The sequence below is a fragment of the Oratosquilla oratoria genome, chromosome 12 (genome assembly GCF_046742065.1).
Source record: "Oratosquilla oratoria isolate Oo_2021 chromosome 12, ASM4674206v1, whole genome shotgun sequence".
Taxonomy (NCBI): Eukaryota; Metazoa; Arthropoda; class Malacostraca; order Stomatopoda; family Squillidae; genus Oratosquilla; species Oratosquilla oratoria.
The window spans coordinates 56,969,076-56,991,305 of NC_134788.1; the positions used below are offsets into that span (position 1 = coordinate 56,969,076).

Sequence of the window (22,230 nt, forward strand, 5' to 3'; positions counted from 1 at the left end):
TTGCATTTACCTCTCGCACTACCCCATCCATGTATAAGTTGAACAGCCAGGGTGACATAACGCATCCCTGACAAAGTCCCACCTTTACCTCAAACCACTCACTCTCTCCATTTCTAATCCTGACACAAGCTCTACTACTCTCATAAAAACTCTTGACAGCTCCCAGAAGCTTTCCTCCTATCCCGTATATCCGCATAACCTCCCACAGTGCCTTTCTGTCTACCCTGTCGCAAGCCTTTTCCAGATCCATAAATGCCCAAAAAACATCCTTGCCCTTTCCTATAGCTTTCTCACATATCTGTCTTACCACGAAAATCTGATCTACACAACCTCTACCTGTCCTAAATCCACACTGTTCCTCACCAATTACTCCCTCTGTTCCTCTCCTAATCCTCTCAATCAAGATCCTCCCATAAGCCTTCCCAACTACACTTAACAAGCTAATCCCTCTGAAACTACTACATTCACACTTGTCCCCCTTTCCCTTGTAAAGTGGAACTATACAAGCACTCCTCCAGTCCTCCGGCACTCTACCTTCTCTCCAGCAAACATTAAATAACCTCACCAACCCATCCACTATCACTATACCTCCTTTTTTTAGACATTCTGCATGGCATCCATCCAGACCAGGTGCCTTACCTGCTTTCATCATCTTAACTGCTGCCTTCACTTCATCCTTCCTTATTTCTCCTCCATTCTCCTCATTCATCACTCATTTTCTTCGCATTTCCCACTGGAACTACCTTTCCCTCCCTATCCTCCTTCACATTTAGCAACTCCCTAAAATACTTTGCCCGTCTTCCCCTTACTGCCTTCTCCTCCATTAACATCTGTCCATCTGCACCTTTTACCTTTTCTTCTCTACTTGATTCGCCTCCTCTTCCTCTCTTTATTTCTTTCCAAAACCTCTTTTTATTACTTTAAAAAATTTCTGTCAAACTCTTACCCCATTTTACATCTGCTCTCCTCTTTGCCTCCTTTACCCTTTTCTTTACTTCTCTTTTCTTTTCTTTGTACTTCTCATATGATGGGACACCACGAGCATAGCTCCCCTTCCCGTAAAATGCAAATAGGTAAATACAATAACTGCAGTTTCCACATTCTTTTAGATCGTGTCTCGATGGAAATCTAAAAATCACAATGGAAATGAGGACCACAATGGAAATAACCTTACATGCTTTTTTGTGTTATCCTCGGTAATTGTAATTGCTATTTTGAATTATGTGTTCTTTTCATTATCTGCACTTCAAGTATATTGATTCATTGCCAAATACATACATACATACATATACCAAGGCTTTTTTCCCCCTTACCAGGGAGGTAGCCAAAAAGGAAAAGGCATAAAATCATTCCCACCCATTTCATCCCCGAAAACACTCCACACCCCTCCACCCTCCCTCCCATCTTAGCACCTCCTAGATGACGGGTCATCCCTGCACCCTGTCCACTGCCCTGGGTCAGAAGCAGTGTCGCAGGACACAGCACATCCACAGCAAGGCCGCTTCATTAAATCGGCGACCCCCCTCTCCGTCCCCCCATATAAAGGAGAGGACGGGGAGAAATCCCTTCGGGCTGCATCAAAATTTTTGCTCACACACACTACCTCACCCCCCATTCCCCCGTCCAATCCACCTCATGCATCACAACATTTTCCATATACAACCATTCTCCATTCACCCCTGTCTTCTGTCCTCTCCTGTCCTTCCTCAACAGACATTCCCCTCTTCCCCAAAGCCCCCTTCACCCCATCCATCCATCTCATCCTAGGACGTCCCCTCATGTTCACTCCCTCCACATCTGCCTTCCATACCTCCTTTACTAGTCTTTCTTCACTCATTCTTTCCATGTGTCCAAACCATCCTAATACTCTTTCATCAACCCTATCTCCCAGCTCCCTTTCCACCCCTGTTCTCCTCCTCACCTCCTCATTTCTTACTCTATCTAGCCTAGTAACCCCCATCATACTTCTCAGACACTTCATCTCAAACACATTCAAGCTCCTTGTCCTTCCTCTCTTATGTTCCATGTTTCTGCTCCATACAGTGCTGTTGGCACAATCACTCCTTCATACAGTCTCCTCTTAGCATCCATTCCCAAATTTCTATTCCTCATTACACTTTTCAATCCACCAAGGCATTCACTCGCTTCTCTCAATCTACATTCTACCTCCACTTTCACTCCACCTTTTCCTGCCACATATGCACCCAAATATCTAAAACTATCCACTTCCTCCAGTTGCTCTCCCTTAATGCTCACTTCCAGATTACTGCCACTTTCACCCCTTGTACATCTCATCACCTTATTTTTACCCACATTTGTCTTTAGCTTTCTTCTATCACATACTCTCCCAAACTCTGTCACCAGCTTCCTCAATCCCTCCTCCGATCCTGCCACAAGTGCAGTGTCGTCCGCAAACAACAGCTGGCTCACCTCCCACTTTTCTCCATTTTCCTTAACCATCTCCAATCCCTGACCCACTACCCTTGCATTCACCTCTCGCACTGCCCCATCCATGTATAAGTTGAACAGCCAGGGCGACATAACGCATCCCTGACAAAGTCCCACCTTTACCTCAAACCACTCACTCTCTCCATTTCTAATCCTGACACAAGCTTTACTACTCTCATAAAAACTCTTGACAGCTCCCAGAAGCTTTCCTCCTATCCCGTATATCCACATAACCTCCCACAGTGCCTTTCTGTCTACCCTATTGTAAGCCTTTTCCATATCCATAAAGGCCCAAAAAACATCCTTCCCCTTTCCTATAGCTTTCTCACATATCTGTCTTACCACAAAAATCTGATCTACACAACCTCTACCTGTCCTAAACCCACACTGTTCCTCACCAATTACTCCCTCTGTTCCTCTCCTAATCCTCTCAATCAAGATCCTCCCATAAGCCTTCCCAATAATAATAATAATAGAAGTTTATTTGGCATTGAATCCAAATACATGAAGTGGCAATAATGAAAAGAACACACAGTTCAAAATAATAATTATAATTACTGAGGATAACACAAAAAAGCATGTAAATTCATTTCCATTATGGTCCTCATTTCCATTGGGATTTTTAAATTACCATCAAATGATCTAAAAGAATGTGGAAACTGCAGTTATTGTGAATAAAGTGTTCTGTCTAATTCTACTGAACAGATTAAAAAAAAAAGGTTGAGAAGTTGAATGAACATGTAGGATTAAAAAAAAAAAAATGAAGGAATTGTAGTGACTACATACTTCATTACATCAAATAAAACAGCAGTGTGTGGTATTCAGAAAACCTCTAAGTGTTATTTGTTAACTTTGAGAAGTTTTCAACAGGACACAGCAATCAATAATTTGGAAGATCTTATAGTTTTATGGATTACCAAAAAATATATTTGCATGATACAAAAACAGCATAATGGGAGTAGATGTCAGGTGAGTGTTAATGGTCAATTGTCACAGGAATAAGCGATACAAACTCTGTACCATCTACCCACCTTTGGCATTTTTAGTGTTTGGTTTCACATGAGACAGTGGGAAGTTACAGTTTTTCCCTATGAATCCCTCTGGACACTCTGAAGTGGAAAGTGTCAATTGATTAATAAGATGACAAAATAAAATGCCCAAAAAATAATAATACTAGATAAATGAATGAATAAATAGTTAAATGCATAAATGAATTCATGAATTAATAATAAACAAAATAGAATAAAATGATAATGATGATGATAATCAAGATGATAATACATACACCAAAGATATACCAATGGCTTTTTCCCCCTTACAAGGGAAGTAGCCAAAAACAAAGGCATAAAATCCACTCCCACCCATTTCATCCCCATATACTCTACTTCCATTCAAGCCCCTACCCCCTGTCTGGGGCATTGGCTGCATGTTATTATGGGGGTAAAAGCTGCTCAGTAGCATGCAACTGAGGGTCAATATGGGCACCAGTATAGACCAGAGCCACACATCATTTTGTCTGTGATAGAGGAAATCTCTATTCATAGAGAAATTATGATATGTTATTATACTGTGACAGCTGCCCCCTCCCCATTATGCTGTCACCCCACTCTAAATGCTTTCCTATACAACTTCTCTCAATATTTATTTATTCTTTCCAGACCCTGTGGTAGGGGAGAAGAATACTGCCACCAAGTGTTTCCACTTGAGTTGTAAAAGGCGATACAAATGGAACAAGGATTGGGCTAAGCATCCTATTCTCTGTAGCCTCAAAGAGGATATTCCTAAAGAAAAAAAAAGAAGAAAAAAAAAAACAATGATGATGATGCATATACACAGGACTTACATTATGCATATAGTATACTACTGGTACATTACACAAAATAAAATACAGTACATACACAGGGTCTATAATACACAGTACACACATATAAACAATACATAAGTTCAAATCTAAATATGATAGTTGGAGATCAAGGATATTGTCATGTTCCATGATGCATCACCAACAAAGGATGTGGGTATAGTGCCAAGCCACATCATAGCTAGGGCCACAGTACCCGCCTTCTTAGTAAATTGATATTGAATATCAGGTTACCTTAGATTTAGAATAATGGGGTAACATAAGTAACTTATACAGGTTGTCCAGTTGCAGGAGATTTGTAAGTTGATGGCAAAAGACCACAAAACTGGGGCTTCCTGCCCTCAGAGGGCACATAAATAAGATAACATTACAAAGAAGAGTTATCATTTTTGTTATCTGTATTCTTTCTTGTATCTACCTAGTTGTATTTACCTAGTTGTATTATACAGGAAGGGGAGCTATGCTCGTGGTGACCCGTTTTTGTATCTCACAAGATCAAATTTGTTCTTAAATTGTTGTATTGTGTTTGCACACACTATTTCTTCATCCAATTTGTTTCATACATCTATCACTCAATGTGGGAAGCTGCTCTTTTTCAGGTCTCTTCTGTAGTTATCCTTTTTGAGTTTCATTGCATGTCCTCTTGTTTTTCCACTGTCCCATTTTAATAGGTCCTCTCTATCAAGGCATTCTTTTTCTTTCATAATTCTGTAGATGGTTATTAGGTCCCCTCATTCTCTTCTTTGTTCCAGGGTTGGTAATTCCAGTTTGGCCAGTCTTTGTTCGTATGTTAGGTTTGCAAATGTTGGAACCAACTTTGTTGTTGCTCTTTGTATTTTTTCTAATTTTCTTATATTCTTTTTTGTACTGGGTGACCATATCAGCGGCGCATATTCTAGTTTTGGCCTTATCAGTGTTTGCAATATTTTCTTGATCATTTCCTTATCCAGGTATTTAAAGGCCACCTTTATTGATCTCAACAAATTGTATGTTTCTCCGACTATTTTATTTATATGTTTATCTGGTGACATGTCTTTAGTGATGATTACTCCTAGGTACCTTTCAGAATTCACTTTCTTTATTTCTTTTCCATCAATTTTATACTGTCCTGTTATTCTCTTCTTGCCTTTTCCAAATTCAATTATACTGCACTTCTTGATGTTGAATTCTACTTCCTATCTCTTGCTCCACTCTGAGACTTTGTTCAGATCCTTCTGCAATGAGTTACAGTCTATTTTGGAGTTTATTCTCTTTAATAATTTTGTGTCATCTGCAAAGCAATTCATGTAACTATCAATGCCCTCATCCATGTCATTTACATATATAGCAAACATTATTGTAGCTAGCACTGACCCCTGTGGGATGCCACTACTCATTTCTTCCCATTTTGAATACTTGTCTCTGAGCACCACTCTCATTTTTCTTCCATGCAGGAAGTCCTCCATCAAATTCAATAGATTTCCATGTGTGCCTTCTATTTTTTCCAGTTTATATAGTAATTTTCTGTGTGGTACCTTATTGAATGCCTTTTGTAGGTCTAGGAAATGCACAGTCTGCCCAGCCATCTCTTTCCTGCAATATATCTATCAATCTTGAAAAGAAATAGATTAAATTGGTGGTACATGATCTTCCTTGTCATCCAAATTGCCTCGGGTTCAGAATATTGTGTTAGATAACTAATGGTTGATGAATTGTGAGCCTTCTTCACACAAAAATAAAGTAATGGGTAGATTGTGTGGAGCTTGGCAAATAGTGATAGAATAAGCTATATTGTCATACATAGACACCTGTGCCTGGCACTGGTTTTGTGCAGCCATGGTACAAATTAAGGTGCGCAGGTGTTGGCTATTCTCTCTGACTCCCGCGCTCACACTCCATTCACACACAACTTTATTGTAAGTTAAATACCATTTTGTAAATATGTGAATTACATAAGTTTTGCACATAATCACTTTTGCTATCCAAGAAGTTGAATACATTTATAAAAAAGGGCAAAATATCATCCTGGCCTTTGGACTGCAGGAACTGTTTGGATCATGACCATACATTAAATGCATCAAAGGCTAGTTTATGACATATAAATGGGGCCTTTTGACCGTGATAAATTTTCTTCTTCACTGGATAAAGAGATTGGTGTGTGCAAAATACTCACGAGGAAATAGGAGAATAGGAAATAAAAGATAGATAAATAAAAAAAGGAAATAGTAGAGATATTAGGTCGCCAAGTGAATTCAAATCATGATTGATCATAGAAACAGAAGCACGTCTGCCATATTTGTTAGTTTACATACAGTACCATGCCATTTTGTTGTGATTCAAAGTAAGATTAGCCTTATAATAAAGGATGTCTCACTCAAATGCTTCAAGCAGCTCTGAAAATATTCATGACTTCAAGGGATTCTCACAGGTAGGAGGGAGATATTGTGATATGATAGAGGAATATATGATATAAGAGACAACAGAAGAGAAAGATATGATGTAGAAGGAGATAGGGATGACAGATATTATAATGTAAAAGACAACAGAAATGAGAGATATTATGAGGCAAGAGGTGATGGGAGTAACAGGTATTATGATGTGAGAAGCGGTATCAGCGAGAGCAAAATAGATGGTACTATGACACAGAGGATAACAGAAAAGAAGTTAGGATAGGTGAGAGATATTACATGGAGGAAAATAGATTTGAAAGTGGAATGAGACACAATGAAATCAACCAAAAACAGGGATCAGAATTGCACAGCTCTGAGGAATCCCCACAGGTAAGGGGCAGACATTATAGTAGAGAGGATGACAGGAGAGAAAATAGGATTGCCAAGGATAAGAGAGTTTACATGGAGAAATTAGAGTTGAAGATGAAAGACTTCCACGGGTAAGAGGTAGATGACATGAGTTGAATTAGAATAAGTGGGGAACCTAGAGCTGAATCACGCAGTGGGGTTTATCCTAGATGAGGGACAGAGACTCAAAGGGAAACAAATAGAGTTGGAGCATGACAGCCTATCAAAGATCACTATGAATGTTATTGTACAAGGAACTCAGCCTCTTTGGTAGGCCATGGTATCTGTGGATTTATAACGTCCAAAAATATCCAGGTGCTGGCACCCCAGATTGATGACTGGCAAGCAGCAACAGATGAATGTAGACTGTGGTGAGGCTTGGTAAAGGTGGTGATGGTACTTCAGGCCTGAGAACCAAATGAGTGAGTATTGAATGTGGTTGTGATGATAGATAAATAAAAAGAGCAAAATTATAGTGTATGGCATGATGTTGAAATACAAAATGTGTCAAAAAGTCATAATCACAAGTTTCTTAAAACCATGTACTTTCATGCTCATAGTATAATGAATTCCAAGAAATATAGGCATATGTCAAAAGTGAAAATCTTGATGTGATAGGAATAACAGAGACATGGTTAAATGGTAAAGAGTTTGAAATTGAATTTAATATTGTGGGATTTAAACACTTTCATCAGGATAGAAACCACAAGAAAGGTGGGGGGTGTTCTGTTGTATGTCAAAAAGAAATGTTCATGCCTGTGTTTTAGAGAAAGTAAAATAGGATGCATATGATACTTTGTGGGTAGAATTAACCCAAACACAGGCCAAAAACATTATCATTACCAGACAACAAACTGTTGTTTCAAGAACTGTCTAGTTTCTGCAACTGGAACTTATTGATAATGGGTGATTTCAATTTTACTGACATTGATTGGATGACCCTTGAACATGGCCATATAAGTAGTTGCTTGATAGGCTTTTTCAGTGACAATTACTTAGTTCAGCATGTAAAAGAGCCCACAAGACATGGAAACTTACTCGATCTATTGATCATTAGCTGTGAAAGTATGATAATCAATGTAGAAGTTGGTGAAACTATTGCAAATAGCAATCACAAATTAGATTAGAACTAATAAAAATTTTAGGATACTTGTGTATCTAAAATACCCAATTTTAGTAAAGCTCAGTTCATAGGACTATGTCAGGAGCTTCAGCTTACAGATTGGGAGGCAAAATTAAGCAAAAGACCTGTAGATCAGATGTGGGGAAAATGTCAAAATACACTTACTAAGATGATTCATACTTATATCCCATTTAAGGACAGATCCCCCCCCCCCCCAATCAGGCTCGCCCAAAATGGTTCGACAAAGAAACCAAAAAAAGTATTGCTAAAAAGACAGGCTTAAAAGAAATACAAGTGCTTGGGTGCATCTAATGACTATCAAAGTTATGTAATAATACAGAGAGATTTAAAAAAGACAATAAAAAAAATCAATATGAAATGAATATCACTGATAAATCCAAAGAAAATCCCAAAGAATTCTATAGTTACATTAGAGATAAAAAGGTTATTAGGAATCACATTGGCCCACTATTATCTGCTGACGGTCAACTTGAGTATTCAAACAAAGGAATGTGTGATATTTTAAACAACTATTTTCGTTCAGTATTCGTAAACAAAACCCCTTTAAGCGAACTCCAAACTGATACCTGTGAAAAAACTAGGGTGAACTTACCATGATAAATATAACAAAAGAGAAAAATTAAAAGGTGTACAGAGAAACTCAAAATTAATAAAACACCAGGACCTGATGGTTGGCATCCAAGAATCTTAAAGGAAATGAAAAATGAGATTGTTGTTCCATTAGAAATTATTTTCAAGAAATCCATCATATCTGGAGATGTCCCAAGAGAATGGAAGCTAGCTAACGTTACTCCAATATTCAAAAAAGGTGACAAAAAGAAACCAAATAACTACAGACCTATAAGCTTGACTTCAATCATAGGAAAATTATGGAAACCATCATCAGAGATGCTGTCGAACATCATTTATAAGGTAACTGTTTGATAAATGATAGCCAGCATGGATTCAGACAGAAACGTTCTTGCTTGACAAACTTACTTGAAATCTACAACACAGTCATCTTGAATTATAACCAAAGAAAAAAAGAATAGATTTGATGTACTTAGACTTTGCAAAAGCTTTTGATACCATCCCCCACGAAAGGCTACTTACTAAATTAGCTTCACATGGAGTAAGTGGTAACCTATTAAGTTGCACTAGAAATTGGTTGAATGATCAAAAACAGTGTTGTTTTAAATGGAAAAACTTCTAGATGGAAAAATGTTATGAGTTGAATTCCTCAGGGTTCCGTTCTTGGACCACTTCTATTCATAGTATATATAAATGATATAGACCATGGACTAAAATCTATTGTCTCCAAATTGGTTGATGATACAAAACTGTGCGGAATAGCAAGTGATCACTTAAATCAATTAGATATTCAAGAAGATATACCGTAGATAAATTACAGCAATGGTCTGAAAAGTGGCTAATGAAATTTAACACAAGTAAATGTAAGGTTAAGCACATAGGTAAAAATAACAGTAAGTGCGATTACAAGTTATGTGGAAATTTGTTAACAAAAGTGGATAGTGAGAAGGATCTCGGCATAATTATCAGTAACGATCTCAAATCATCTAGCGGTGTATTTCAGCCTCTGAGAAAACAAATAAGATTCTAGGACTGATTGTGCCATCTTTTGACTTCAAAAGTCCATCACTCATTAACAAGCTATATAAATCGTTAGTTCATTCACATTTGGAATATGCTGTTTCCGTATGGTCACCAAACCTCATTAAAGACATTGACAGTTTGGAAAAAATACAACGGCGAGCCACAAAACTGATTCCAAATATCAAAAATAAATCATACAAAAATGGACTAAAACATATGAATCTGTTTTCCCTAAAAAAGTATAGACTCAGAGGTGACTTGATACAGGTCGTTAAGATTCTAAGCGGGATTGACAACATCAATAGTGACAAAATTTTTACACAGAATGAGAATCCAACAAGAAATAATGGTCTCAATCTGTAAGGAAACAAATCTAATTTGGAAGTGGATAGAAACAACTTTGCCAACCATGTAGTTAATGAATGGAATAAACTTCCCGCAGAGGCAATGCAATGTAGCTCAATTCAAAGCTTTAAGATTTGTTTAGATAAACATCTAAGCAAGATGCTGTAATGACTCCCTAAATGGGAGTCATTATTATACATCATTTTATAATATTATATTATTTTTATTATTATTTCATTTTTATTTTATCATCTTTTATTATTATATTTTATTTTCATTTTATTATTATTTCATTATTTTTATTGTTATTTTATATTATTATATTATTTCATATATATTATCATATATTATTATATACTATTTTATATTATTTGCTAATTTGTTTGTTATTATTTGTCTGTTTATTATTTGCTTGATTTTCATTTACTATTATCTATCTGTGAATTTACTATTATTTACTATTTAGCTGTTTGTTTATTATTTAACTATATGCACTTATTTATTTAATCTATTATCATATATATCATTATAATTTTTATTCTATTCTATATTTTATTTTATTTTATCATTATTATATGTTATTTTTTGCCTCCGACCTAGTTATGGACAAAAATGTCTCCTGTTGGCATGCTCCACCTTTGTAATCCTTTGATCAGAAGAAAATGAAAGAGTGATAGAGAGTGTAAGTCTGTTCTGGAGACCAAGTACCAACTTCTCATGGACCTCTGGGTAGAGGTGGGAAATATTGTATGAAATGTCATAGGTTGAAGCTTGGTCTTGTTAATCTTAATGTGATGATGCTCCTCAACTCTTCCACTGCAATGGTATTGCCTCTGGTAGGAAAGATCAGGTAGGCAGGAGGCTACAAATGAAAGAATGAATAGGCCATGATCAGGATGAATATAGAGGGAGGGAGGAATGAAGGAATGAAGAGATGAAGGGATGAAGCGACAAAGACAAATTAGTTGCATCAGTAGTAGACTTACGGTGTTGGCATTCCACCCCATAGAAGCCTGGAGGGCAGATGCAAGTGCCTCTGGTATCATGACACTGGCCACCATGAGAACATGCAGGGCAATTAGGATTCCCATACCTATCTGTAAGAGACAGGAATAATAGTTGTTAGGATGGTGGGGGTAAGAGGAATTATTGGGGTGGGAGCAGCATATTAGATAATATAAGAATGTAAAGATCCTTTTCAGTACTACTCTCCTGTTCTAGCCACTTGTTGAAAATAATTCCAGGTGACAGAATCCACCATGACAGTGGATCCACTTGGATGCAAATTTTACCATTTAAATTAATCAAATGGATGAAAGATTTCTTTGAAGGGAAGATACATGAGGACAGTAATAAAGGATAAGATGTCAAGATGGAGAGTAGTAACAAGAGGGGTTCCACAAGGCTTAGTGCTTGTACCAATAAGGTTTCTTGTGTATGTCAATAACATGATGGAAAGTACAACAATCTATGCCAACATGTTTGCGGATGAGGCAAAAATCATAAGAAGAGTGAAAAAACAAGTGCATCATAGACTACTGCAAAAAAATCTAGACACTATTTTTAAATGTGGGTAGAAGCAAGGTGAAGAGATGTACAAGGGTAGATGGTGGCAGTGCATGAGTTGGAAGTAAATCTAAAAGGAGAGAGGCTTGAGGAAGTGGATAGTTTTAGGTATTTGGGGTTGCATGTTGCAGGAAATGAAGAAGTGGAGGTGAAGGTAAATTACAGACTGAGAGAGGTGAATAAATACCTTGGGGGATTAAAAAGTGTTATGACAAATAGGTATCTGAGAATGGATGCAACGAGGAGAATGTATGAAGGGGTGATTGTGCCAATGGCAGTGTATGGAGTAGAGACTTGGAATTTAAAACCTATTGGTTTGGGACTGGAAAATGTCCAGAGGTTATGGGAACAAATTGATAAAGGACATGTGTCTCAAAAACGTTAAGAAACATAGATATGTTTATAGAAGAATCAACTCCTGGAATAGCCTAGGACAGGATGATCCTAGATTTTATGGAACCCATAAGACTTTAGCCATTCCATAAGATTTAATTTCCCATGTAATCAAAATATATGAATCATATCCAGTATGTGAAAAATATGCCATATTTTTTGGTGTATTAGGCACACTGGTGTAAGAGGCGCACCTTCTTAAGGCCTCTGGTAAAACTATATAAGAGGCCCAACTTTGTATGAGGCGCAAGGACAGTACTGATTTAGTTTCCATGCCAGAAGGACATAGAACATCCGACAAGATCAGTTGATCAGCCAACACCATCACCATAGAAAAAAATGACCACACTTAGCATAAGTACCAGTAAGCTTTAGTCCTAAAGTCTATTCCCAATCACTGTTGTATTCCTCACTAAGAAAGCAATCAAAATCTTTGGTGTCATCCTAAAAATGATTGGTATATAGTTCAGCTAGCTCTGGTGTATTCATATCCATTAGGCAATCGTCATTATCATCAACATCCAAATCTGTGTTGCTTGTTATTGAATTCTGGCAGTCATTCTAGACGTTCAGGCAGGTATAAAAACAATTGATTCATTAGCAGCGATATACAAGGCAGCTGACAGACAGCAAAGGTGGAGAAAGAAAGAACCAGAAGAGAAGAAAGGTTTCGAACTGAGCTGAGAAAACGCCACAGTTGTCATCTGGAAATTATGTAGATTACTACTTGTCATTTCGACAAGCAGTAACCAATCTCCTAGTGTTTCCCTAAAGTCTTCATGAATTTCCCCGAGATGGCAGCAAACAATCGTTCCTCACGCCCATGCCACAAAACTGATTGCAAATATAAAAAATAAATCATACGAAAATCAACTAAAATATATGAATCTGTTTTCCCTAAAAAAGCGTAGACTCAGAGGTGACTTGATACAGGTCTTTAAAATTCTAAAGGGAATTCACAACATCAAAAGTGACAAAATTTTCATACTGAATGAGAATCAGACAAGAATCAATGGTCTCAAACTGTCCAGAAATAGATTCAATTTGGAAGTAGGTAGAAACTACTTTGCCAACCGTGTAGTTAATGAATGGAATAAACTTCCTGCATAGGTAGAGCAATGTAGTTCAGTTCGAAGCTTTAAGAATCATTTAGATAAATACCTAAGCAAGATGCTGTAATGATCATAATTTATTCTATATTATTTATTTTTGTTTTGTTATCATTTGTCTGTTTGATATTCATTTATTCTTAGTTATATGTCAATTTATCATTATTTACTATTTACCTGTTTGTTTATTATTTAACTATACCTATGCATTTATTTATGCATTTTATTTGTTATTTACATTATTATAGTTTTTATTTAATATTATTTTTTTTTTTTTTTGCATCCTACCTAGATATGGACCAAAAGGTCTCCTGTTGGCATGCTCCACCTTTGTAATCCTTATTCAGCCAGCATCAAGGCTCACTATCCCTACCTAACGAATCTAGACTCATCCAGCATCATGGCTCACTATCCATTCTCCTGTACTTGATGCCATTTTTTGTGGAGTAGCTGACTGCTCTTCATGACTTCCCTACAAGAATAACCTCTTCAGTTCACCCACCAGTTCCAGCACACGAATCTCAAGACCTGTGCCTGTGGTACTTGTCAGTGAATAGTTGCTAGTCTTTCACTTAGGAGCCATAGTTAGTGATAAAAAAAAAAAAAAATCCTGGGAATTACTGCAATTGAATTTGAATATTTTCCCTAGAGAGAAGGCAAAATATTGGGATGAAGGAAATAAAGTGCAATCTCCCCCCCCCCCCCATGAGCAAGATAATAATAACAGAAAAAGAAATAATGGAACACCTATCAAACCTTGAGGTCAGGAAATCACATGGCCCAGACGGAATTGCAAATTGGATTCTAAAAGAATGCAAAGAAGAACTAATGGACAAAATACATAACATAATAAGTTGCTCACTAAAAAAGGAAAAATACCAAAAGACTGGAAAAATGCTGACATTGTACCAATATATAAAGGAGAAAACAAGGAAGAACCAACTAATAATAGACTGGTCTCACTAACAAGCACTATAGCCAAAATTTGTGCGAAAATAATCAAGAACAGATGGGTAAAACACCTGGAAGAAAATAACATAATAAACCAAAGACAATTTGGGTTCAGACAAGGAAGATCATGTACCACAAACTTAATATGTTTTTGCTCAAGACTAATAGACATAGTGCAAGAAAGGAATGGATGGGCTCATCATGCCTTCCTGGACTTACAAAAAGCTTTTGACAAGGTACCACACAAAAAAATTATTTAAATAAATTGGAAAATATATTAGGTATACAAGGGAACCTACTAAAATGGATGGAGGACTTCCTGATTGGCAGAAAGATGAGAGTAGTACTCAGAAAAAAATATTCAGGTTGGAAAGAGGTGATCAGTGGAGTTCCGCAAGGATCTGTACTGGCTCCAATAATGTTTACTATTTATGTGAATGACATGGATGATGTGGTGCAATGTTACATGAGCTTGTTTGTAGATGATACTAAAATGTTAAGGAAAGTAAGAAATGAAACAATTGCGAATCACTACAGGAAGACCTGAATAAGGTATGGAACTGGAGTCAGAAATGGGAAGTGGACTTCAATATTAACAAGTGTAGCATAATGGAGTTTAGAAAAACTAAGAATAGAATATCAGAACAATACAAGATTGGAACTAAGGAGGTAAAAAGAGTGGGATCCGAAAATTTTTTGGGTGTAATTATTTCAAACGACTTGTCCTATGACAAGCAGATAAACAAAATTGTTGGAGAATCCTATAACTTGCTAAGATCATTAAAAGTGGCATTTACCTATTTAGATGAAGACATTATTAACAAAAACTATTAGTCACACTGATTAGGCCTAGACTAGAATATGTGGCGACATTGTGAACACCCAGTACCAAAAAGAAAAAAAAAGAAAAAAAATTAGAAAGAATCCAGAGCAGCAACATAACCATGCACTTGCAAACCTATCATATGAGGAGAGACTGGCTAAACTGTAGTTACTGACTCTGAAGCATAGAAGAGAGAGAGGTGACCTACTGACCATCTACAGAATCATGAAGAGCGCAGAAATACCCAATAGAGAGGACTTGTTAAACTGGGATAAGAGAATCACAAGAGGACATGGAAAGAAAAAAACATAGTTTTAGAAGAGATCTGAAGAAAAACAGTTTTCCACATAGAGTGGACACTTGGAAAAAACTGGATGAAAAAAAATAGTGTGTGCAAAAACCATTCATGAATTTAAGAGCAAACAAGACACTCCGAGATACAAAGGCAGAACACCACGAGTGTAGCTCCCCTTCCCATAAAATACAACTAGGTAGATGCAGCGACGGTAGTGGCCACTCTGGTAAGCAGTCCGGTTAGGCAATTAGCTTACGTGAGTAGGCAGAAAACATGAATATTGCCAGTTTTTTTTTTTTTTCTCTGAAAAATGTGAATATTACTGGAATTTATGTATATATATATATATATATATATATATATATATATATATATGTAATTACTGTATATGCAAAGTAGATCACTTGGAAAAAGAAACCAACGAAGCAGAGCGCTTTCGTATATTACATCTTCAGTGCAAAAAGTACATAGTTAATAGAAATACATATAATATATATATATGTGAAAAAGGAACAAGGACAGTTTACAAAAGGATAGAGGACAATTTACCCCCTAGGCGGTGGGCTGTCAGGTCGCAAGGGTCAATGCGTCCACTAATGAGGGTAGGGCGACATTAGGTCACAGTCGCACGGTTACATTTTACCTGTTATTCTTTTGCTTATATCTTGACAGATAAAATTGCCGATGATTACACAATTCAATCATCCAGTTAATTGGGGTAATGCCCATACAATCTATCATACTAACAACATAATAGTAAGAAATTTAATAGTGTAGTTTGATCCATACCACCAGTGATCAAAATACCAACCTACACAAGGGCTTATATAAACTCGACAACTTTATCTGTCAAGAAATAAGCAAAATAATAACAGGTAAAATGTAACCCTGCGACTGTGACTTAATGTCGCCCTACCTAAGTTACCAGATGCATTGACCATTGCGACCTGACAGCCCGCCGCCCAGGGGGTAAATTGTCCTTTACCCTTTTGTAAACTGTCCTTGTTCCTTTTTCATGTACATATATCATATGTATTTCTATTAACTATGTACTTTTTGCACTGAAGATGTAATATATGAAAGCGCTCTGCTTTGTTAGTTTCTTTTTCCAAGTGGTCTACTTTGCATAAGTGAACACACGTACCCATGTTCTTATTAACACATATACAGACGCTCCTCTACTTACGTTCATTCATTTTACGTTTTTTCGATTTTATGTTTGAACTGACTGTAAAAAAAAAAATAGTAAAAATTGTTTTTTGAGTGAATTTTTTAGTTTAGCGCGCTCTCCGTAGTTCAAACGATACTTGCGCATGACGCTGCGTCCATTGTTTACATTGCACAAACGACAAACTGAACATGCCTTGCCTCATCCTCATCCTCCTCCCCCTCCTCCTCCACCATCTCAATTTATGTTGCTTGAATTTAATTTATTTGAAATTAATGTTATTATTTTACAATGTTATGTGTATAATTAATGATTTAGGGGTGTTTTATAAGATACGGTAATAGAATTTATAGATGTATATTACAGTAACAACTTACGTTCATTTTCAATTTACGTTCGGCCGTTCGGAACGTAACTAAAACGTAAGTTGAGGAGCGTCTGTATATATATGTACTATATATATATATACATATATATATATATATATATATATATATATATATATATATATATTGAGACATTGTGACAGGTTTGAGGAAGGAGGAAGAGAAAGATATGAGTCTAAGGCCGAGTTTATTCCTGACCGATTTTGCTTATGGCTTCTTCAGAGGATTGAAGAAGCTATAAGCGAAACCGGTCAGGAACAAATGCAGCCCTAGACCTGTTTTTCTCTTCCTCCTTCCTCACATATATATACATACATACATATATACATACATATGTGTGTGTGTGTATATATATATATATGTATATACATATATATATATATATATATATATATATATATATATATACATATATATATACATATATATATATATACAGTATATATATATATATATATATATATATATATATATATATATATATAAAATAGGACGAGGAGTCATATGAGAGGTACAAAGGAGAAAGAAGAGAAGTAAAACATAAGATAAAGGATTAAAAAATGAGGGCAGATGTAAAATGGGGGAGTTTGACAGAACATTTTGAAAGTAATAAAAAGATGTTTTGGAAATAAATTAAGAGAGGAAGGGGAGACGAATCAAATAAAGAAGGAAAGGTAAAAGGTGCAGATGGAGAGATGATAATGGAAGGGAAGGCAGTAAGGGGAAGATGGGCAGAATATTTTAGGGAGTTGCTAACACATTTAGCAACTCCCTAAAAAAGGAGGATAGGGAGGGAAAGATAGCTGCAGTGGGAAATGCGAATAAAATGAGAGTGATGAGTTAGGAAAATGGAGGAGAAATAAGGAAGGATGAAGTGAAGGCAGTTGTTAAGATGATGAAAGCAGGTAAGGCACCTGGTCTGGATGGATGCCATGCAGAATGTCTGAAAAAGGGAGGTACAGTGATGGTGGACTGGTTGGTGAGGTTATTTAATGTTTGCTGGAGAGAGGGTAGAGTGCCGGAGGACTGGAGGAGTGCCTGTATAGTTCCTCTTTACAAGGGAAAAGGGGACAAGTGTGAATGTAGTAGTTTCAGAGGGATTAGCTTGTTAAGTGTAGTTGGGAAGGCTTATGGGAGGATCTTGATTGAGAGGATTAGGAGAGGAACAGAAGGAGTAATTGGTGAGGAACAGTGTGGATTTAGGACAGGTAGAGGTTGTGTAGATCAGATCTTTGTGGTAAGACAGATATGTGAGAAAGGTATAGGAAAGGGGAAGGATGTTTTTTGGGCTTTTATGGATCTGGAAAAGGCTTATGATAGGGTAGACAGAAAGGCACTGTGGGAGGTTATGCAGATATATGGGATAGGAGGAAAGCTTCTGGGAGTTGTCAAGAGTTTTTATGAGAGTAGTAGAGCTTGTGTCAGGATTAGAAATGGAGAGAGTGAGTGGTTCGAGGTAAAGGTGGGACTTCGTCAAGGATGCGTTATGTCGCCCTGGCTGTTCAACTTATACATGGATGGGGTAGTGCAAGAGGTAAATGCAAGGGTAGTGGGTCAGGGATTGGAGATGGTTAAAGAAAATGGAGAAAAGTGGGAGGTGAGCCAGCTGTTGTTTGCGGACGACACTGCGCTTGTGGCAGGATCGGAGGAGGGATTGAGGAAGTTGGTGGCAGAGTTTGAGAGAGTATGTGATAGAAGAATGCTAAAGATAAATGTGGGTAAAAGTAAGGTGATGAGATGTACAAAGAGTGAAAGTGGCAGTAGACTGGAAGTGAGCAACTGGAGGAAGTGGATAGTTTTAGATATTTGGGTGCAAATGTAGCAGGAAAAGGTGGAGTGAAGGTGGAGGTAGAATGTAGATTGAGAGAAGCGAGTAAATGCCTTGGTGGATTAAAGAGTGTAATGAGGAATAGACATTTGGGAATGGATGCTAAGAGGAGACTGTATGAAGGAGTGATTGTGCCAACAGCACTGTATGGGGCAGAGAAATGGAACATAAGAGAGGAAGAGAATGAGTTTGAATGTGTTTGAGATGAGGTGTCTGAGAAGTATGATGGGGGTTACTAGGCTAGATAGAGTGAGAAATGAGGAGGTGAGGAGGAGAACAGGGGTGGAAAGGGAGCTGGGAGATAGGGTTGATGAAAGAATATTAGGATGGTTTGGACACATGGAAAGAATGAGTGAAGAAAGACTAGTAAAAGAGGTATGGTGGCAGATGTGGAGGGAGTGAACATGAGGGGATGTCCTAGGATGAAGTGGACGGATAGGGTGAAGGGGGCTTTGGGGAAGAGGGGAATGTCTGTTGAGGAAGGACGGGAGAGGACAGAAGACAGGGTGAATGGAGAATGGTTGTATATGGATGATGTTGTGACTGCATGAGGTGGAATGGGCGGGGGGATGGGGGGAGAGGTAGTATGTGTGAGCAAAATTTGACACACCCCAAAGGAATTTCTCCCCGCCCTCTCCTTTTATGCAATGGGGGGACGGAGAGGGGGGTCGCCGATTTAATGAAGCGGCCTTGCTGTGGATGTGCTGTGTCTTGCGTCACTGCTTCTGACCCAGGGCAGTGGACAAGGTGTAGGGATGACCCGTCATCCAGGAGGTGCTCAGATGGGAGGGAGGGTGGAGTGGTGTGGAGTGTATTCAGGGATGGAATGGGTGGAAATAATTTTGTGCCTTTCCCTTTTTGGCTACCTCCCTTGTAAGGGGGAAGAAGCATTGGTATATGTATGTGTGTATATATATATATATATATATATATATATATATATGTATATATACATACACACACACACACACACACACTTTCAACGAACGGACGGATTGAAGAACGTTCTGAAGAAAAGTGCAGATTGTGGATCCCAACGCAAAGAGAAGTGCCTTTTTGTATTTGCTGGGTGGGGGGAATTTGCTGGTGGGGTTGTGGGAAAGTAAGGAAAGAGGAGAAGGGGAGGGATTGCTGGGGAAATGGAAGGTAATGAGGAAGTAGAGGACTTGGCCCTAACAGACCGCCGAAAAGTAAACAAGAGACCGCAAGACGAGCTGGAGGACGACGAAATGTCTAATAAGAATGTAAAGATTAGAAGTATAGATAGGAACAATACAGTAGAAAGTGATGAGAATATTTTCAAGGGATTTAAAGAGAGTGGGGGGGACACAACCCCCCCCCCCCCGACTGACAAGACTAGAGAAGAAGGTTGATAAGGTGATCGAGGATTTGGAGAGTAGGTTAGGTCATATGAACACCATTTTACAAAGGGTTGAAAGATTGGAAGAACTAGAAAAGGCGAATAAAAACTTAACTGATGAAATAGAAGACCTAAAAAGACAGTTAAGAGAAGTAAAGGTGGAGAATGAGGAATTGAAGAAGAATAGTAAAGAAAACAGAGAGACAATAGCTAAAGAAACTAACTCTTGGAAGAAAACCCAAGAAGGAAATAAGGTTTCATTCACTGACATAGTCAAACAGCAATTGAAAGAACATACTGAAGACTCAGTTATTAAAGTGATGAGCCAAAGGAGAATATAGACAAGAAGAAATGTATAATTATATTAGGAATGGAAGAGAAACACAACACAGATAGAACCACAAGAATCAAAGAGGAAAATGAAAAAGTAAGCCAATTACTAGAATCAGTTCAGGAAGATGAACCAGAAATTATGAAACAAATCGAAGAGAAATTTAGACTCGGAAAGTATAGCACAGACAAGACCAGACCAATTAAGATTAAATTCAAGTCACAAACAACGGCAGAGAATATCTTATCCAAAACAGGGAAACTAGCAACAAGTGAACAATACAAAAAGATATGGATAAAAAGAGAAATGAATAAAGAGGAAAGAGAGGAAGAAAAGCAGAAAAGACTGGAAGCTAAGGCAAAAAACGAGAACAGAACGGAGTCAGAGTAAGAGAGATTCTATTGGAGAGTAGTGAACATGAAACTAAGGAAGTTCGACATACAAAAGAAAAACATAAGGGAAACAGAGAACACAATGGAAGTGGCAGAAAACTAAGAGTGTCTTACACAAATATAGATGGATTAATAACAGGATTGAATGAGCTGAATGATTATTTGAAGGAAAAAGAACCGGACATGATGGGAATTGTAGAAACAAAATTAAAAGGCCCACTACCACCCAACAGTGTAGGACATGATGCATACAATTATTGGATTAGAAACAGAGAGAAAAAGCAAGGGGGTGGAGTTATGTTCCTGACTAAGAAGGATATAAACGTGAAAGGTGTCATATATGGAAAGAATACAGTAGAGATGATTATGATAGAAGTGGAAGACAGAGATAAGAAGAGCAGAAAATTTGTGATAAATTATGTGCCTCCAAAAACAGCCTCATGGGAGGAGAGTGAACATAAAAGTATGTTAGAGGACACAAAGATAGCATTAAATAAAATAATGGAAGATGGAGGAAGAATAGTTATGATGGGTGACTTTAATTGCAAAGAAATCTGCTGGGAAGAAATGACAGTAAAGGGTGGAGACGACTCATGGGGAAACGCTCTACTTGAGATGATTATTGACCACACAATGACACAATGGATACAGGAGAACACTAGGTATAGAAATGAAGAAGAACCATCGAGACTAGACTTATTAATTACATCTGAACCTAGAATAGTGGACAAGATTGAATATAAGACACCAATAAGTAAAAGTGACCACATATTGATTGAACTGGAACTTAATGAAGAAAAATATATGAAAAGAAATGAACAATATAGAAAAGGAAGAATGATGTATGAAAAAACAAACTTTGATAAAATAAGAGAATTCTTTCAACAAGAAAACTGGGAAGAAATATACAAAGAAGAAACATCAGTGGAAAAGAAATGGAATATTTTGACAAAAATTTACAAAAAAGGAGTGGAAAAGTATGTCCCAAGACAAAAACAAGAAAAAGAATATGTAAAATGCTGGTACAACAAAAGTTGTAGGGAGTTAAAAGACAAAAGAGACAAAGCCTGGACCAGATGGAAAAAAGACAGAAAACCTGAAAAATGGAAAATATATACCAGTTATAGAAATGAATATGTACAAACGTGCAGAGAGGAAAAGAGAAAATATGAAAAAGACGTCATAGAAAAATGTAAAGATCAACCAAAACTATTCTACAGATTTGTAAACAATAAACTGAAAAACAAACAGGACTTGGAGAAATTAAGACAAGGGGGAGTTGAATACACTGAGGAAATGGAAATGGCGGAAATTATGAACAAACATTTTAAATCAGTGTTTACAAGGGAGAACATACAACCTGAAGAGATTGAATGGAAAGAGAAAGTCCCCCCTATAGAAAAAATAGAAGTATCAAAGAATGAAATATTGATACACTTGAGTAATCTTGATGTCAGAAA

At 37.2% G+C, this 22,230-nt stretch overlaps 1 protein-coding gene across 1 annotated transcript in view; it reads right to left on the reverse strand.

Annotated features, from left to right (window-relative positions):
- The window catches only part of LOC143030414 (receptor-type tyrosine-protein phosphatase alpha-like), a 292,993-nt gene that overhangs the window by 154,728 nt on the left and 116,035 nt on the right, over positions 1–22,230 (reverse strand). The window contains exons 10-11 of the mRNA XM_076193561.1: positions 11,155–11,265; positions 3,480–3,557 (exon numbers count right to left, since the gene is read on the reverse strand). Coding sequence (XP_076049676.1) covers positions 3,480–3,557; positions 11,155–11,265 — 189 coding nt within the window. The remainder of the gene's footprint in view (positions 1–3,479; positions 3,558–11,154; positions 11,266–22,230) is intronic.